Source organism: Salmo salar, chromosome ssa01, assembly GCF_905237065.1.
Source record: "Salmo salar chromosome ssa01, Ssal_v3.1, whole genome shotgun sequence".
NCBI classification, from domain to species: Eukaryota; Metazoa; Chordata; class Actinopteri; order Salmoniformes; family Salmonidae; genus Salmo; species Salmo salar.
Genome location: NC_059442.1, coordinates 109,955,902 through 109,975,260, shown reverse-complemented (window position 1 = coordinate 109,975,260; position 19,359 = coordinate 109,955,902). Strand labels below are relative to the sequence as shown.

General features: G+C 44.6%; 1 protein-coding gene across 7 annotated transcripts in view; it reads right to left on the bottom strand.

Moving 5' to 3' along the window:
• Positions 1 to 3,790, bottom strand: part of LOC106591006 (probable JmjC domain-containing histone demethylation protein 2C) — a 194,446-nt gene extending 190,656 nt beyond the window's left edge. For 2 of the 7 annotated variants that reach the window (XM_045687394.1, XM_045687405.1), the window contains exon 1: positions 3,339 to 3,750. In XM_045687394.1, the coding sequence (XP_045543350.1) occupies positions 3,339 to 3,500 (162 nt within the window). In that variant the 5' untranslated portion in view covers positions 3,501 to 3,750. Of the gene's footprint in view, positions 1 to 3,338 lie in introns of all 7 variants that reach the window. The other 5 variants (XM_045687423.1, XM_045687409.1, XM_045687392.1 and 2 more) reach the window with 4 other exon arrangements.
• Positions 3,791 to 19,359: the final 15,569 nt, after the last annotated feature.

The following is a 19,359-nucleotide window of genomic DNA, read 5'->3' as shown; positions in this document are numbered from 1 at the left end:
GTGTGTGTGTGTGTAAACCCACTCCTAATGAGAACTCTGCTGTCTGAAATATCAAAGTACCAAGCCAGTGACTCACACTGCTACAGAATAAACAAGGCCAATCGACAGGCAGAGTAATACACTGTCAGGAAAGTACAATGTCTAGGGCAGGTTTTAAAGAACCATTATGTTAATTAATACTATGTACCAACAGTGTAGCAACAGTAAATAAGACAATAGCAATTTGAATCAGAAACATTTAGTCCAGTAGATTTATGACACATTCTAGAAACCACTAGTAGACGTCTGAAACAAGCAGTAGAGGTGTAAATAAAGCTCTATAGTCCTACGACATCAAACACATGTTTCCATCTACTGGCCAACTCAACAGGACCCAATGATTCCAACATGTATCTGACTGGAAACAGGAAGTGGGTCAAACTCCAGGTTACTGAGACCACCTGGTCTACAGCCTACCAAGATAACTAAACAGGTTCTTTATAGGAGGACGTGTTTAAAAAAGGTATTTATGGATTATGGACACACAGTTACGGCAGCACACAGAGTTACTGTTTATCCAAACAATCAATTCCTTCCCACGGTTACACTAATTAAACTCTTCACTGCAGAGGGTGGGGCTATGCAGACATTTGAAGAGCGTGTATTGTGAAAGACATGTCTTGATGTTTATACTATGCTTTGTGTTCAGTTCTCTATTTCTGTCTGTCTTCATAGTGTCCTTCAACTGTCTGAAACAAAATGTTAGAATCTGGTGAAGAGGGACAGAGCGTTAATTACTGATTACCAGGGCCGTACTGGTGGTAGTAGGAATCATGTCAACATATTTTCCCCAACACTATATTAACAATAAATGTTATTGTCATGACCTAAGTTAGGGATTTAATCTAGGAGAACTATTAGACCTACGTTGGAAAGGCATTGTCTGGTAATCACCGGCTGTGGAAATGTAGTGCTAGCCTAGTCCGACACCCGGCTCCCCCGGCTCGGCCTCCTGACAGGAGCGCGGAACCCCGGCTCAACCCCGGCTCGGCCTCCTGACAGGAGTCCGGAACCCGGCTTTGCAATCTGAAAACCAGAGAGAGCCTACTGTCATAGAACACAGACATGGCTGCCTTATGTTGTGGTATCGGTGGGGGAGGGGGTGCTGCTGGCCACCACCAGTCTCATGTTACATTCTGTCTCCTAGGGCAACAAAATAACACGTTCATTTCAAGTACCGTTATTGTCAGGGTAAAATGTTTGGTGTATTCTCTCTGAAACAAAAGGTCATTAAAATAACTAGCTGGCCTACATGCAGTATTGTTTTAACAGTGATAAGAATGAATGAGTGTAGACAAGGTGTTTGTGTTCAGATCCTACTCCTAAAAACCATACAGTACGGCATGTTAATTCTCCCACACACACAGTACTCTGAACCAAAGACTTATAGAAGCTATTGTTGGCACAACGGTGTGTCACAGCCTAGCTAGCTACACGTTTACAGATTCCCAACTCAGCAACACACAGCCAGACAGGCCTCTATTCACAGTGGAAAATTCTTTCCCCTGGCCCAGTCAGTTAGTGCCTATTAGCAGCTCTCTCTGCCTGCTCCAATTGGTGCCCTCAGGCCACATGCCTGAAAACAAACTATCATACTGTACAGTACACACTGAGAAATACAATGGGCTGCCTGCACCACGGCCCTACACCATTCTTCTCAATGGGCTGCCTGCACCACGGCCCTACACCATTCTTCTCAATGGGCTGCCTGCACCACGGCCCTACACCATTCATCTCAATGGCCTGCCTGCACCACGGCCCTACACCATTCATCTCAATGGCATGCCTGCACCACGGGCTACACCATTCATCTCAATGGGCTGCCTGCACCACGGCCCTACACCATTCATCTCAATGGGCTGCCTGCACCACGGCCCTACACCATTCACCTCAATGGCCTGTCTGCACCACTCCATTCACCTCAATGGCCTGTCTGCACCACTCCATTCACCTCAATGGCCTGCCTGTACCACGGCCCTACGCCATTCATCTCAATCCAAAAGAGGGCTGCATTGTTGATGCATATAGAGAGTCATGCTGCCGCTGGACTTAACTCCTCGCCTGCACTTCTATAGACACTGACTGACAACTACAACGCAGGACACTGGAATGTACTTCCCTTCATGTATTCATGCTTGTCTTGCATATTAAATTGCGCTCACTAATATGATATAGCTCATTATTGATAGTCATCTTGGTGCCATAGTCAAATTATTTCTAAACGATAATGCATTTTTTGGTCATCCAAAAATCAAATACAGATTATGAGCGTAAAAACAACGTAAAGACCAGTAAAGGCAGCCAATTTTCTTAGAAAATAGTGCATTGACCAAGCTACGTTAATTACAGCAGTAGCAGGCGAGCTTTTTAGTGTAATTGTGTTGCTATTCTAGCTACTGACACTAGTACAATGGCTGTTGTGTGTGACATGATGATCTAATGTTAAATCCTTGTGTTCACTCAGCTGTTCATTCCTGGCTAATAAAACTGGGCCAATGTAAATGCAACTATTCATTTAGCTGGCTAACTGTCAGACAGTATTTATGTAGGCTACATTAGCAACACTGCTGCACTTACCATTAGTAATCTAGCAACAACAACAACAAAAACGATAGTGTGTTTTTTTTTTACATGGACCCTATGATTTAGGACAAATCTGGAATGATTTACCTATTTATCAAGCACATTGTAAATGTTTTGTCCTCTATACAACTGGTGTCCATGCCAGGACTTAATATGCACTTTAGCTTCTAGCTAATTACTGTACAAGTCATGGAATTTCAGCCTTGATGTTTAAATCCTGGAACGGGTCGCTCGAGCTGTGCATGTAACGGTCGACTCGTCGTTGGCTAGCTAGCTAATTTAAATCACAGCTCAATGGTTCTCACTATTACATTTAACATTAATATGATTTTTTTATGGGAAACCGGGCCCAGCTATCTCTGTTAGCTATCTCGGGTTTATTTGCTCTTAGAATTCTCTGACATTGCTGACAAGCGCCCTACTAACGGCCAGATAACGTTAGCTTAACTAGCTAACGTTAGGTTTACGTTAGATAGCTCAAGACTAACGTCTGACGTTACTGCCAAATATTAATTATAAAGGATAAAAAGCTACATTTAACTCATACAAAATACATTAGCTATGTATTTGTTATAACTATATGCCAATAGCGACTGAAAACCAGCGAGCTAACGACGTTAAGCAGCTAACTTCAGTTTTCCAAAGCCAAACCAACACCAAATGCCTCATCCGTCCTAGTCAGACAAACCATTAAAAAAAAGAATAGAATTCCTTACCGTTAACTCTGAATTGTTGTTGTCTCGGTGAGTAACGGCTCGGATGACCCCAGCTCGCCAGCCCCAGCGCCCGATATCCCCGAGATCCAGCGGCTCGTCTCCACTGACACAGAGGAACCGCTTCCCAACCAGCTCCGGTCGCGTTTCCACCGCCATGGCCATCCACTGAGAGCGGAAAACAAAACAAAAAGAACCTCGAAAATGTTAACACCGACGCCCTATCTATCTGACATGTACTACATTAAACTGTACTAAAAATTCCAACCCCCAAAAAATTTAACAAATCAACTAAAAGTGTTATTTGGTCTTTTAAAAGTGTAGCGCAACAAGCCGGGGGATTTAAATTCCTTGCCGTGTCCACCCGTAAACAGTCGTTCTTCAGCTCCGTGGAAATGAACACTGGAACACATCACTGCCATGGTAAAACAGGGTATCCCTCCGCTCCCCGAGGCAGACAACCGTGGAAAACCGCAGTAGCAGACTTCTCCATCCGCCAGACACAGATCCATTCTCTACCACTGTTACCTTACAGTGAAATGCTTACTTACAAGCCTTTAACCAACAATGCAATTTTATTAAGAAAAATACGTTAAGTAAAAAAAATTAATAATAGATAAGTAAAAAATAAGAATTAAAAGTAACAAATAATTAGAGAGCAGTAGTAAAATAACAATAGCGAGGCTATGTATAGGGGTACCAGTACAGAGTCAATATGCTGGGGGCACCGGTTAGTCAAGGTAATTGCACTAATATGGACATATGGGTAGAGTTAAAGTGACTATGCAACAGATAATAAACAAAGAATAGCAGCAGCGTAAAAGGGGGGATGGGCAATGCAAATAGCATTTTGATTAGCTGTTCAGGGGTCTTATGGCTTGGGGGTAGAAGCTGTTGAGAAGCCTCTTGGAACTAGACTTGGCACTCCGGTACCGCTTGCCGTACGGTAGCAGAGAGAACAGCCTATGACTAGGGTGGCTGTTGTCTTTGACAATTTTTTTGAGCCTTCCTCTGACACCGCCCGGAATAGAGGTCCTGGATGGCAGGTAGCTTGGCCCCAGTGATGTACTGGGCCGTACGCACTACCCTCTGCAGTGCCTTGCGGTTGGAGGTCGAGCAGTTGCCATACCAGGCAGTGATGCAACCATTCAGGATGCTCTCGATGGTGCAGCTGTAAAACCTTTCGAGGATCTGAGGACCCATGCCAAATCTTTTCAGTCTCCTGAGAGGGAATAGGTTTTGTCGTGCCCTCTTTATGACTGTCTTAGTGTGTTTGGACCATGATAGTTTGTTGGTGATGTGGACGCCAAGGAACTTGAAGCTCTCAACCTGCTCCACTGCAGCCCCGTTGATGAGAATGGGGGCATGCTCTGTCCTCCTTTTCCTGTAGTCCACAATCATCTCCTTTGTCATGATCATGTTGAGGGAGAGATTGTTGTCCTGGCACCACACGGCCAGGTTTCTGACCTCCTCCCTATAGGCTGTCTCATCGTTGTCGGTGATCAGGCCTACCACTGTTGTGTCATCAGCAAACGTAATGATGTTGTTGGAGTCGTGCCTGGCCGTGCAGTCATGAGTGAACAGGGAGTACAGGAAGGGACTGAGCATGCACCCCTGAGGGGCTCCTGTGCTGAGGACCAGCGTGGCGGATGTGTTGTTACCTACTCTTACCACCTGGGGGCGGAAGTCCAGAATCCAGTTGCAGAGGGAGGTGTTTAGTCCCAGGGTCCTTAGCTTCGTGATGAGCTTTGAGGGCACTATGGTGTTGAACGCTGAGCTGTAGTCAATGAACAGCATTCTCACATAGGTGTTCCTTCTGTCCAGGTGGGAAAGGGCAGTGTAGAGTGCAATAGAGATTGTATCATCTGTGGATCTGTTGGGGCGGTATGCAAATTGGAGTGGGTCTAGGGTTTCTGGGATGATGGTGTGGATGTGAGTCATGACCAGCCTTTCAAAGCACTTCATGACTACAGACGTGAGTGCTACAGGTCGGTAGTCATTTAGGCAGGTTACCTTGGTGTTCTTGGGCGCAGGGACTATGCTGGTCTGCTTGAAACATGTTGGTATTACAGACTCACACAGGGAGAGGTTGAAAATGTCAGTGAAGACACTTGCCAGTTGGTCAGCGCATGCTTGGAGTACACATCCTGGTAATCCGTCTGGCCCTGCGGCCTTGTGAATGTTGACCTGTTTAAAGCTCTTACATTGGCTACGGAGAACGTGATCACACAGTCGTTCGGAACAGCTGATGCTCTCATGCATGTTTCAGTGTTACTTTTCTTGAAGCGAGCATAGAAGTAATTTTGTTTGTCTGGTAGACTCGTGTCACTGGGCAGCTCTCGGCTGTGCTTCCCTTTGTAGTCTGTAATAGTTTGCAAGCTCTGTCACATCCGACGAGCGTCGGAGCTGGTGTAGTTCGATTCTGTCTTAGTCCTGTATTATAACTTTGCTTGTTTGATGGTTCATCAGAGGGCATAGCGGGATTTCTTATAAGCTTCCGGGTTAGAGTCCCGCTCCTTGAAAGCGGCAGCTCTACCCTTTAGCTCAGTGCGGATGTTGCCTGTAATCCATGGCTTCTGGTTGGGGTATGTATGTACAATCACTGTGGGGACAACATCATCGATGCGCTTATTGATGAAGCCAGTGAATGATGTGGTGTACTCCTCAATGCCATCGGAAGAATCCCGGAACATATTCCACTTTGTGCTAGCAAAACAGTCCTGTAGCTTAGCATCTGCTTCACCAGCCATCATCGACTCAGTGGTGTCGTGTCTTTGGCTATGCTGGATTAAGTGATATAACATGCTATTCTATAAAATCCTTTCTCTTTAATTAATATTACCTGATTAAGCTAATCATGTAAATGTAATTAACTAGAAAGTTGGGGCACCACGAAAGAGTGTTTATAGAGCTGTTATCTTCTGAATAAACTCTTAAAGACCTAATAATATTTTACATCAATAGCAGTCAATATTAATCGTCACCTTTTTTCAGTCTCATCTGAAAGTTGTAAATTCTTGGTCATCTTCACGAACCCTGGCTAACAAGTTGAATCAGCAATACAAACTTTGGTTTAATTATTTATTTACTAAATACCTAAATAATCACACAGAATTACATATACACAGAATGCAAATGATGTCATACAGAAAACATCCCTGGTGGACGGAGCCGACATGACGGCTGGTTACACAAAGGAAAATTGGTTTTGTTTGAATGAAAGAGCTGGAAGACTGAGGAACAAAGGGAAAAGCTCGTCCTTTCCTAGCCCACGTTAACAGCGGCCGCTACCAACTCAACGGCTAGGAGGTATCACTTCTGTAGTGAATAAGAGTTCAAAGTTCATACAATTCGCAACCAAAGCTCACGCTGAGGTTGGCTTAGTTCTGTAGTTGACATGTTAGTCCTTTTAACGTGGAACCGTCGTCCTCACGTCCTCGGAACAGCTTATTATCTGAATCCTTCTGACATCGGACCGTCGCCCTAATGTACCCGGAACAGCTTATTATCTGAATCCTTCTGACATCTGACCGTCGCCCTAATGTACCCGGAACAGCTTATTATCTGAATCCTTCTGACATCGGACCGTCGCCCTAATGTACCCGGAACAGCTTATTATCTGAATCCTTCTGACATCGGACCGTCACCCTAATGTACCCGTAACAGGAGGTTACATTTTCGTCAAGGGCTTATATAGTGGAGGGAGAGAAGGGTGTGTTTCATAGTTTATAACCAATGTCTCTTCACAGGAGCGGGCCACTGATTGAGCAGAGCTCTAACCTTATGAAAACCCAATTCTCTCATTTGGAAGCTAAAATTATATTTCATCTTTTCACAAATAGTTTCATATTTAAACATTTAAATTGCACAATTCTATGTGCATCTGATAACTATAATGTGTAGACTTTCCACGATACAGTTGATGTCGTCCTGTCATCAGTCATAATGTCTCAGATGACAACCAAACTGACATCATATTCATTAAGTACCAACGCATATTTTCAACTGGTTGGATTACCGAAATATGGTTCCTTTCCCCCCACCTTTTGATCTTCCCAGACTCTCTATGTTTAACAAAGGCTATTCAGCAGTCCTTCAGTAGAGTCAAGAGAGGAAAGGGAGAAAGGTATTTATGGGGGGGTCATAAACCTTACCCACAGGCCAACGTCATGACAGTGGGTTTTGTCCAACATGTCTCCGGACCTACTCACTGCCACAGTCAAACTCTGGACCCAGTTTTGTCTCGTGGAATAAATATTGTGGATCTTAATGTTTTTCCTCATAATCCTGGACTTTTGGACCACCAATTTATTAAGTTTGCAATCGCAACAAATTATCTGCTCAGACCCCAACCAAGGATCATCAAAAGCCGTGCTATAAATACTCAGACAACCCAAAGATTCCTAGTTGCCCTTCCAGACTCCCTCCACCTACCCAAGGACGTAGGAGTCCAAAAATCAGTTAACTGAGGAACTAAATTTAACCTTGCGTAATGCCCTAGATGCAGTCGCACCCCTAAAAACTAAAAACATTTGTCATAAGAAACTAGCTCCCTGGTATACAGAAAATACCAGACCCCTGAAGCAAGCTTCTAGAAAATTGGAACGGAAATGGCGCTCCACCAAACTGGAAGTCTTCCGATTAGCTTGGAAAGACAGTACCGTGCAATATCGAAGAACCCTCACTGCTTCTCGATCATCCTATTTTTCCAACTTAATTGAGGAGAATAAGAACAATCCAGCATGTATTTTTGATACTGTCGCAAAGCTAACTAAAAAGCAGCATTCCCAAGAGTGGATTGCTTTCACTTCAGTAGTGATACATTCATCAACTTCTTTGATGAAAAAATCATGATCCTTTAAATTTGCCTTTTTCTCCAAAGCTCAGTTGTCCTGAGTCTGCACAACACTGCCAGGACCTAGGATCAAGGGAGACACTCAAGTTTTTTAACTTTTAATCCTGTATCTCTTGACACATTGATGAAAATAGTCATGGCCTCTAAACCTTCCAGCAGCATACTGGACCCTATTCCAACTAAACTACTGAAAGAGCTGCTTCCTGTGCTTGGCCCTCCTATGTTGAACATAATAAACAGCTCCCTATCCACAGGATGTGTACCAAACTCACTAAAAGTGGCAGTAATAAAGCCTCTCTTGAAAAAAAAAAAAAACCTTGACCCAAGAAGTATAAAGAACTATCGGCCTATATCGAATCTCACATTGCTCTCAAAACTTTTAGAAAAAGCTGTTGCGCAGTATATGAAATGCTTCAGTCTGGTTTAGACCCCATCATAGCACTGAGACTGCACTCATGAAGGTGGTGAATTACCTTTTAATGGCGTCAGACCGAGGCTCTGCACCTGTTCTCGTGCTCCTAGACATTAGTGCTGCTTTTGACACCATCAATCACCGTATTCTTTCGGAAAGATTGGAAGCCGAAATTGGTCTACACGGACAAGTTCTGGCCTGGTTTAGATCTTATCTGTCGGAAAGATATCAGTTTGTCTCTGTGGAAGATTTGTCCTTTGACAAATCAACTGTAAGTTTCGGTGTTCCTCAAGTTTCCGTTTTAGGATCACTATTGTTTTCACTACATATTCGGAAACATAATGTTAACTTTCACTGCTATGCGGACAATACACAGCCGTACATTTAGATGAAACATGGTGAAGCCGCAAAATTGCCCTGTTTCAGACATAAGGAAGTGGATGGCGGCAAATCTTTTACTTTTAAACTCGGACAAAACAGAGATGCTAGTTCTAGGTCCCAGGAAACAAAGATATCTTCTGTTGAATCTGACAATTAATCTTGATGGTTGTACAGTTGTCTCAAATAATAAACTGTGAAAGACTTTGGCGTTACTCTGGACCCTGATCTCTCTTTTGACGAACATATCAAGACTATTTGAAGGACAGCTCTTTTTCATCTTCGTAACATTTCAAAAATCTGTTAGCGCTAAACACGGCTGCTAGAATCCTGACTAGAACCAAAAATGTGGTCACATTACTCCATTGCTAGCCCCTCTACACTGGCTTCCTGTTAAGGCTAGGGCTGATTTCAAGGTTTTACTGCTAACCTACAAAACATTACATTGGCCTGCTCCTACCTATCTCTCCGATTTGGTCCTGCCGTACATACCTACACGTACGCTACGGTCACAAGACGCAGGCCTCTTTATTGTCCCTAGAATTTCTAAGCAAACAGCTGGAGGTAGGGCTTTCTCCTATAGAGCTCAATTTTTATGGAATGGTCTGCCTATCCATGTGAGAGAAGCAGACTTGGTCTCGAACTTTAAGTCTTTATTGAAGACTCATCACTTCAGTAGGTCCTATGATTGAGTGTAGTCTGGCACTGGAGTGACGAACCGCCCTTGCTGTCTCTGCCTGGCCGGTTCCCCTCTCTCCACCGGGATTCTCTGCCTCTAACCCTATTATGGGGGCTGAGTCACGGGCTTACTGGTGCTCTTCCATACCGTTCCTAGGAGGGGTGCGTCACTTGAGTGGGTTGAGTCACTGATGTGATCTTCCTGTCTGGGTTTGGCGTCCCCCTCGGGTTCATGCCGTGGGGGAGATCTTCGTGGGCTATACTCAGCCTTGTCTCAGGGTAGTAAGTTGGTGGTTTGAAGATATCCCTCTAGTGGTGTGGGGGCTGTGCTTTGGCAAAGTGGGTGGGGTTATATCCTGCCTGGTTGGCCCTGACCACTTTGAACGATTTGCTGGTGCTTCCTGCTTTAGTTTTTGATTGTAAGCAGGAATCAGGAGGATAGAATTATGGTCAGATTTGCCAAATGGAGGGCGAGGGAGAGCTTTGTACGCGTCTCTGTGTGTGGAGTAAAGGTGGTCTAGAGTTTTCTTCCTTCTGGTTGCACATTTACCATGCTGGTAGAAATTAGGTCAAACGGATTTAAGTTTCCCTGCATTAAAGTCCCCGGACACTAGGAGCGCCGCCTCTAGATGAGCGTTTTCCTGTTTGTTTATGGCCTTATACAGCTCGTTGAGTGCGGTTTTGGTGCCAGTATCGGTTTGTGGTGGTAAATAGACGGCTACGAAGAACATAGATGAAAACTCTCTTGGTAAATAGTGTGGTCTGCAGCTTATCATGAGATACTCTACCTCAGGCGAGCAAAACCTTGAAACTTCCTTAGATATCGTGTACCAGCTGTTGTTTACAAATATACATAGACTGCCATCCCTTGTCTTACCAGAGGCTGCTGTTCTATCCTGCCGATACAGTGTAAAACCCGCCAGCTGTATTATTCATGTCGTCGTTCAGCCATAACTCGGTGAAACATAAGATATTGCAGTTTTTAATGTCCCGTTGGTAGGATATACGTGCTTGTAGTTTGTCTATTTGATTATCCAATGATTGTACGTTGGCTAATAGGACTGATGATAAAGGCAAATTACCCACTCGTTGCCGGATCCTTACATGGCACCCCGAACTTCGTCCTCGATACCTCCGTCTTTTTCTCCTGCGAATGATGGGGATGAGGGCCTTGTCGGGTGTCTGGAGTAAATCCCTCTCGTCCGACTCATTAAAAATCAAATCAAATCAAATTTATTTATATAGCCTTTCGTACATCAGCTGATATCTCAAAGTGCTGTACAGAAACCCAGCCTAAAACCCCAAACAGCAAGCAATGCATGTGAAAGAAGAACGGTGGCTAGGAAAAACTAGCCAAAATGTTTCCTTCAATACGAGGTGAGTAATCACTGTACTGATTTCTAGAAGCTCTTTTCGGTCATAAGAGACGGCGGCAGAAACAATATGTACATTTGTCCCAAAAAATAAAATGATGTATTATTATATTGAATATTAGTGATGTACGGCTATATTTTGATAATAACTTGACAGATATCAAATACAATGCATAAGACAATAGATATTTTAAATGTAGGAAATTATGTTGATGTTTTTTTTTTCTTTTTTTATCTGAGATGTATTTTCTCTTGTTGATGCAGCTCAACCACAGTTTAGGGGAAAATCTATTATATGTTTTGTGCTATTGTGTTTCTCTGTTTATCCCTTTTACAGCTCTCCCCCTGAGGCTTGTGCCTTATGGCTGTGCTGTGCTGCCTGTAATATAAAGGAGAAGGTGTCTCGCTGTGTGTAAAGCCTGTCCACTGGAGCCAATCAGCCTTGTGTGTTACCTTCAGGTCAGGGTTGATTGGATGGAGAAACATATTCCGCTGCTGATAGAATTACATAACACCTGAGACGGATGTTAAACTGTGCTGCTTGGCCAAAACGGAACACTATTCCCTACATAAATCACTACTCTATGGGCCATGGTCAAACGTTGTGCACTATATAGGGAATAGGGTGCCTTTTGGGACCCAGATACACTCTCCTCCTGAAAACAGAGGAGTCCAACCAGCCGAGATGTATCGAAGCAGAGCAGGCAATTCCACCAGTCTAATTTTCAGCAACTTGAACACCAATGATTGCAATTAGAAATGGCATCGGACCCTTCAGTGGCATTACATTACATTACATTACATTTAAGTCATTTAGCAGACGCTCTTATCCAGAGCAACTTACAAATTGGTGCATTCACCTTATGATATCCAGTGGAACAACCACTTTACAATAGTGCATCTAAATCTTTTAAGGTGGGGGGTTAGAAGGATTACTTTATCCTATCCTAGGTATTCCTTAAAGAGGTGGGGTTTCAGGTGTCTCCGGAAGCTGGTGATTGACTCCGCTGTCCTGACGTCGTGAGGGAGCTTGTTCCACCATTGGGGTGCCAGAGCAGCGAACAGTTTTGACTGGGCTGAGCGGGAACTGTGCTTCCTCAGAGGTAGGGGGGCCAGCAGGCCAGAGGTGGATGAACGCAGTGTCCTTGTTTGGGTGTAGGGCCTGATCAGAGCCTGAAGGTACGGAGGTGCCGTTCCCTTCACAGCTCCGTAGGCAATCACCATGGTCTTGTAGCGGATGCGAGCTTCAACTGGAAGCCAGTGGAGAGAGCGGAGGAGCGGGGTGACGTGAGAGAACTTGGGAAGGTTGAACACCAGACGGGCTGCGGCGTTCTGGATGAGTTGTAGGGGTTTAATGGCACAGGCAGGGAGCCCAGCCAACAGCGAGTTGCAGTAATCCAGACGGGAGATGACAAGTGCCTGGAATAGGACCTGCGCCGCTTCCTGTGTGAGGCAGGGTCGTACTCTGCGAATGTTGTAGAGCATGAACCTACAGGATCGGGTCACCGCCTTGATGTTAGTGGAGAACGACAGGGTGTTGTCCAGGATCACGCCAAGGTTCTTAGCACTCTGGGAGGAGGACACAAGGGAGTTGTCAACCGTGATGGCGAGATCATGGAACGGGCAGTCCTTCCCCGGGAGGAAGAGCAGCTCCGTCTTGCCGAGGTTCAGCTTGAGCTGGTGATCCGTCATCCACACTGATATGTCTGACAGACATGCAGAGATGTGATTCGCCGCCTGGTTATCAGAAGGGGGAAAGGAGAAGATTAATTGTGTGTCGTCTGCATAGCAATGATAGGAGAGACCATGTGAGGATATGACAGAGCCAAGTGACTTGGTGTATAGCGAGAATAGGAGAGAGCCTAGAACAGAGCCCTGGGGGACACCAGTGGTGAGAGCGCATGGTGCGGAGACAGATTCTCGCCACGCCACCTGGTAGGAGCGACCTGTCAGGTAGGACGCAATCCAAGCGTGGGCCGCGCCGGAGATGCCTAACTCGGAGAGGGTGGAGAGGAGGATCTGATGGTTCACAGTATCAAAGGCAGCAGATAGGTCTAGAAGGATGAGAGCAGAGGAGAGAGAGTTAGCTTTAGCAGTGCGGAGAGCCTCCGTGACACAGAGAAGAGCAGTCTCAGTTGAATGCCCAGTCTTGAAACCTGACTGATTAGGATCAAGAAGGTCATTCTGAGAGAGATAGCAAGAGAGCTGGCCAAGGACGGCACGTTCAAGAGTTTTGGAGAGAAAGGAAAGAAGGGATACTGGTCTGTAGTTGTTGACATCGGAGGGATCGAGTGTAGGTTTTTTCAGAAGGGGTGCAACTCTCGCTCTCTTGAAGACGGAAGGGACGTAGCCAGCGGTCAAGGATGAGTTGATGAGCGAGGTGAGGAAGGGGAGAAGGTCTCCGGAAATGGTCTGGAGAAGAGAGGAGGGGATAGGGTCAAGTGGGCAGGTTGTTGGGCGGCCGGCCGTCACAAGACGCGAGATTTCATCTGGAGAGAGAGGGGAGAAAGAGGTCAAAGCACAGGGTAGGGCAGTGTGAGCAGGACCAGCAGTGTCGTTTGACTTAGCAAACGAGGATCGGATGTCGTCAACCTTTTTTTCAAAATGGTTGACGAAGTCATCCGCAGAGAGGGAGGAGGGGGGGGGAGGGGGAGGAGGATTCAGGAGGGAGGAGAAGGTAGCAAAGAGCTTCCTAGGGTTAGAGGCAGATGCTTGGAGTTTAGAGTGGTAGAAAGTGGCTTTAGCAGCAGAGACAGAAGAGGAAAATGTAGAGAGGAGGGAGTGAAAGGATGCCAGGTCCGCAGGGAGGCGAGTTTTCCTCCATTTCCGCTCGGCTGTGAGTCGTCGAGCCACGGAGCAGGAGGGGAGGACCGAGCCGGCCTGGAGGATAGGGGACAGAGGAAATCAAAGGATGCAGAGAGGGAGGAGAGGAGGGTTGAGGAGGCAGAATCAGGAGATAGGTTGGAGAAGGTTTGAGCAGAGGGAAGAGATGATAGGATGGAAGAGGAGAGAGTAGCGGGAGAGAGAGAGCGAAGGTTGGGACGGCGCAATACCATCCGAGTAGGGGCAGAGTGAGAAGTGTTGGATGAGAGCAAGAGGGAAAAGGATACAAGGTAGTGGTCGGAGATTTGGAGGGGAGTTGCAATGAGATTAGTGGAAGAACAGCATCTAGTAAAGATGAGGTCAAGCGTATTGCCTGCCTTGTGAGTAGGGGGGGAAGGTGAGAGGGTGAGGTCAAAAGAGGAGAGGAGTGGAAAGAAGGAGGCAGAGAGGAATGAGTCAAAGGTAGACGTGGGGAGGTTAAAGTCACCCAGAACTGTGAGAGGTGAGTGGCATCATGCTTTCAGTCAGAAGCAATCACTAAATTATTTCTGCAATTGCTTCTTCATGCATTAATCAAATCCTCACATGTAGAGTACAGAGACAAATGCAATTGTCTGACTTAAGAGGAATTTCATTATCCTTATCACTATTGTAAAGATTCCACATTTTGAATAGCCATTTTGAATAGCCTTGTAATGTTGACATTGTGCAGCAACATTAACACTGGCAGTTCATTGAGAGTTTAAGCCTTGTCTATTCAATGCTCAAATGTGGTATCTGTGTTCCGTTTCGCTTGTGAGACCAGGGATCCCGTGGGGAATCTCTCTAGCCTACTGGCGTGTTCATGAATAACATTCAATATTATCTACAGTGGCAAGAAAAAGTATGTGAACCCTTTGGATTTATGCATAAATTGGTCATAAAATTTGATCTGATCTTCATCTAAGTCACAACAACAGACAAACACCGTGGGCTTAAACTAATAACACACAAATTATTGTATTTTTCTTGTCTATATTGAATACATCATTTAAACATTCCCAGTGAAGGTTGGAAAAACTATGTGAACCCGTAGGCTAATGACTTCTCCAAAAGATAATTGGAATCAGTAGTAAACTAACCTGGAATCCAATCAATGAGAGGAGATTGGAGATGTTGGTGAGAGCTGCCTTGCCCTATAAATGATTCCTATGATCCTATGATTAAGTATAGTCTGGCCCAGGAGTGTGAAGGTGAACGGAAAGGCTGGAGCAATGAACCGCCCTTGCTGTCTCTGCCTTGCCGGTTCCCCTCTTTCCACTGGGATTCTCTGCCTCTAACCCTTTTACAGGGGCTGAGTCACTGGCTTACTGGTGTTCTTCCATGCCGTCCACGGGAGGGGTGCGTCACTTGAGTGGGTTGAGTCACTGACGTGGTCTTCCTGTCTGGGTTGGCGCCCCCCCTTGGGTTGTGCCATGGCGGAGATCGTTGTGGGCTATACTCGGCCTTGTCTTAGGACGGTAAGTTGGTGGTTGGAGACATCCCTCTAGTGGTGTGGGGGCTGTGCTTTGGCAAAGTGGGTGGGGTTATATCCTGCCTGTTTGGCCCTGTCACGGGGGTATCATCGGATGGGGCCACAGTGTCTTCTGATCCCTCCTGTTTCAGCCTCCAGTATTTATGCTGCAGTAGTTTATGTGTCGGGGGGCTAGGGTCAGTCTGTTACATCTGGAGTGTTTCTCTTGTCTTATCCGGTGTCCTGTGTGAATTTAAATATGCTCTCTCTAATTCTCTCTTTCTCTCTTTCTGTCTTTCTCTCGGAGGACCTGAGCCCTAGGACCATGCCTCAGGACTACCTGGTATGATGACTCCTTGCTGTCCCCAGTCCACCTGGCCGTGCTGCTGCTCCAGTTTCAACTGTTCTGCCTGCGGCTATGGAACCCTGACCTGTTCACCGGACGTGCTTGTTGCACCCTCGACAACTACTATGATTATTATTATTTGACCATGCTGGTCATTTATGAACATTTTAACATCTTGACCATGTTCTGTTATAATATCCACCCTGCACAGCCAGAAGAGGACTGGCCACCCCTCATAGCCTGGTTCCTCTCTAGGTTTCTTCCTAGGTTTTTGGCCTTTCTAGGGAGTTTTTCCTAGGGAGTTTTTCCTAGCCACCGTGCTTCTTTCACATGCATTGCTTGCCGTTTGGGGTTTTAGGCTGGGTTTCTGTACAGCACTTAGAGATATCAGCTGATGTACGAAGGGCTATATAAATAAATTTGTTTGATTTGATTTGATATTAAAAAACACTCTCAAAATTTGAGTTTGCTATTCACAAGAAGCATTGCCTGATGTGAACCATGCCTTGAACAAAAGAGATCTCAGAAGACCTAAGATTAAGAGTGGTTGACTTGCATAAAGCTGGAAAGTGTTACAAAAGTATCTCTAAAAGCCTTGATGTTGTATAGAAATGGTCTATAAATGGAGAAAGTTCAGCACTGTTGCTACTCTCCCTAGGAGTGGCCGTAAGTGAAAGATGACTGCAAGAGCACAGCGCAGAATGCTCAACGAGGTTAAGAAGAATCTTAGAGTGTCAGTTAAAGACTTGCATGCTTACATGCTAACATCTCTGTTGACGAGTCTACGATACGTAAAACACTAAACAAGAATGGTGTTCATGGGAGGACACCACGGAAGAAGCCACTGCTGTCCAAATTTTTTTTTATTTCTGCACGTCTGAAGTTCGCAAAAGTGCACCTGGATTTTCCACAGCGCTACTGGCAAAATATTCTGTGGACAGATGAAACTACAGTTGAGATGTTTGGAAGGAACACACAACACCATGTGTGGAGAAAAAAAGGCACAGCACACCAACATCAAAACCTCATGGTGGAGGGAGCATCATGGTTTTGGGGCTGCTTTGCTGCCTCAGGACCTGGGAAGCTTGCTATCATCGACCGAAAAACAAATTCCCATGTTTATTAGGACATTTTGCAGGAGAATGTAAGGCTATCTGTCTGCCAATTGAAGCTCAACAGAAATTGGGTGATGCAACAGGACAACGACCCAAAACGCAGAAGTAAATCAACAACAGAATGGCTTCAACAGAAGAAAATACGCCTTCTGGAGTGGCCCAGTCAGAGTCCTGACCTCAACCCGATTGAGATGCTCTGGCCTGACCTCAAGAGAGCAGTTCACACCAGACATCCCAAGAATATTGCTGAACTGAAACAGGTTTGTAAAGAGGAATTTTCCAAAATTCCTCCTGACCGTTGTGCAGGTCTGATCCTCAACTACAGGTTATTGCTGCCAAAGGAGTTATTAAATCCAAGGGTTCACATACTTTCCCCACCTTGCACAGTGAATGTTTACATGGTGGGTTCAATAAAGACATGAAAATGTATAATTGTTTGTGTGTTATTAGTTTAAGCAGACTGTGTTTGACTGTTGTTGTGACTTAGATGAAGATCAGATCAAATTTGACGACCAATTTATGCAGAAATCCAGGTATTTCCAAAGGGTTCACATACTTTTTCTTGCCACTGTATGGATGGATTCCACAGTTCAATTCACAGATTCTATCAGATGCCAGATATACATTATATGTGTCACGACTTCCGCCAAAGTTGGTGCCTCTCCTTGTTCGGGCGGCGTTCGGCGGTCGATGTCACCGGCTTTCTAGCCTCCACCGATCTACATTTCTTTTTCCATTTGTTTTTGTCTGTCTTGTACACACCTGGTTCCCATTTTGTTTAAATTATTTCCCTATTTAACCCTCTGGAGCCATCATGGTTTTGTGCGTGTTTATTGTTGTCAGTTGTCTCGTTTATGTGATTCTGGATTTTTCGTTCTCCTTGTTGGAGGATTATTTTTGAGTAAAGTTACTATTATTACTCATCTCTGTGTCCTGCGCCTGACTCCGCTGTACCCACATCACCTAGACTCTGACAATATGACATGAGGAAATAGTCAATATACTGTGATGAACACCATGCCACTGAAAATCAGAGTTTAGTCTGTTTAGTCTCCTGTCCTGCTAATGTTGCTGTATCATTGTGGGCCATTAGACTGCCTACATTCTTGGACATTACCATTTACTAAATAGAAATACATCTATATTTTATATTTTCTGACAAGGGGCTATTATTATGCAAGTTAGCAGTCCACTACTGTATATTAGTAGCAAAGTATTGTGAGCTAATGTAAAGCTCACTAAAGACCTTGGAAGAAAGCCCATTTGGGTTTAATACAATGGTCTCTTATTACATTAGTCCTCTGCAGTGCATTTGGAGAATGTCTCCCGTAGCTGGGGGTTGATTGGATTAGGTCATGTGCAATGGGATGGTGTGCTGGGGTTTACTTCAATGTGGAGTGGAGTGGACATTTATATTTTTATCTCTTTAAAATAGTTGAAATACACTGTAGGGCTTTCCCATGTTCACAGACTAAATCCACTGCATGGAAGAGGAGGCTCCCAGTGTACTGCTATACCACTGATCTCCCATCTGTAGGCTACTGACCAGAACACAATAGTACGGTTCATCAGAAACCTGACCAGACATTTTGTTTTTTGTGATTGTAGTAATCAACATCCACCATGTTAAAGATTTATTCTTGATCTACTCTACTGAGTATATCATAATATTTTCTAAACCCTATGAAATGGCTCAATGCCTCAAATGATTTTGTTGTTGGACTTTGTACAGTGTTGTATAAGAGAGAATACTTTATAGTACAGGGCATGAAATTAATCAATATATAAATATATGTTTTTATTTAACTAGGCAAGTCAGTTAATAAGGACAAATTCTACACATATAATATTTTCCAATAATTACAGATATAGGTTTCTCTCTGTGTTATGGCTCATTATGTGCTCTCTCTGCAAATGAAAACTACGTGATGTGCATTAATCCAGTATAATTTGTCATTTTTAAATAAATCCCTGCTAAACGATAAGGTTGTTATTTTACAGTACTACCTCGCAACAACAACAGCGCATTGTAAAGCAACAATACTATTCTCAACGCTTTGTACCGTGATTGGTTCATACTCGCCACGCATGGAAATCTACACCAATCAGATATTTCATCATATTTCACAGGGACCATCTTCACTAGCCAATAGTTAATGCGGCATTGGTGTAACCAGGCACTTCTGTCCAATGAGATAAAGCAGGAGGAAGGTCTATTTGATCCTCCGTCACCTGGTGTGGAGCGTCTTTCTGCGTGCCAAGCACAGACATAGGAGAGGTGAAGGAGTTGGACCCGAAGGAGTTGGACCCAAAGGAATTGGACCCAAAGGAGTTGGACCCAAGCTTCAATAAAATAATTTAAACACAGCTATCTAAGTCATAACTTCTCGCTTTATCCGATGGCTGCTTTAACTTAGATTGTGAAACAACACGTTTTATTATTTTTCAAAGTCATGGTTGAGAAGATAACTCGTAGTTATTAACTTGTTACCCTACGGGAGTGTTTTCCGGTGTTTACCACCACCCCGGTGTAGCGGTTACCTCTCCGGCCC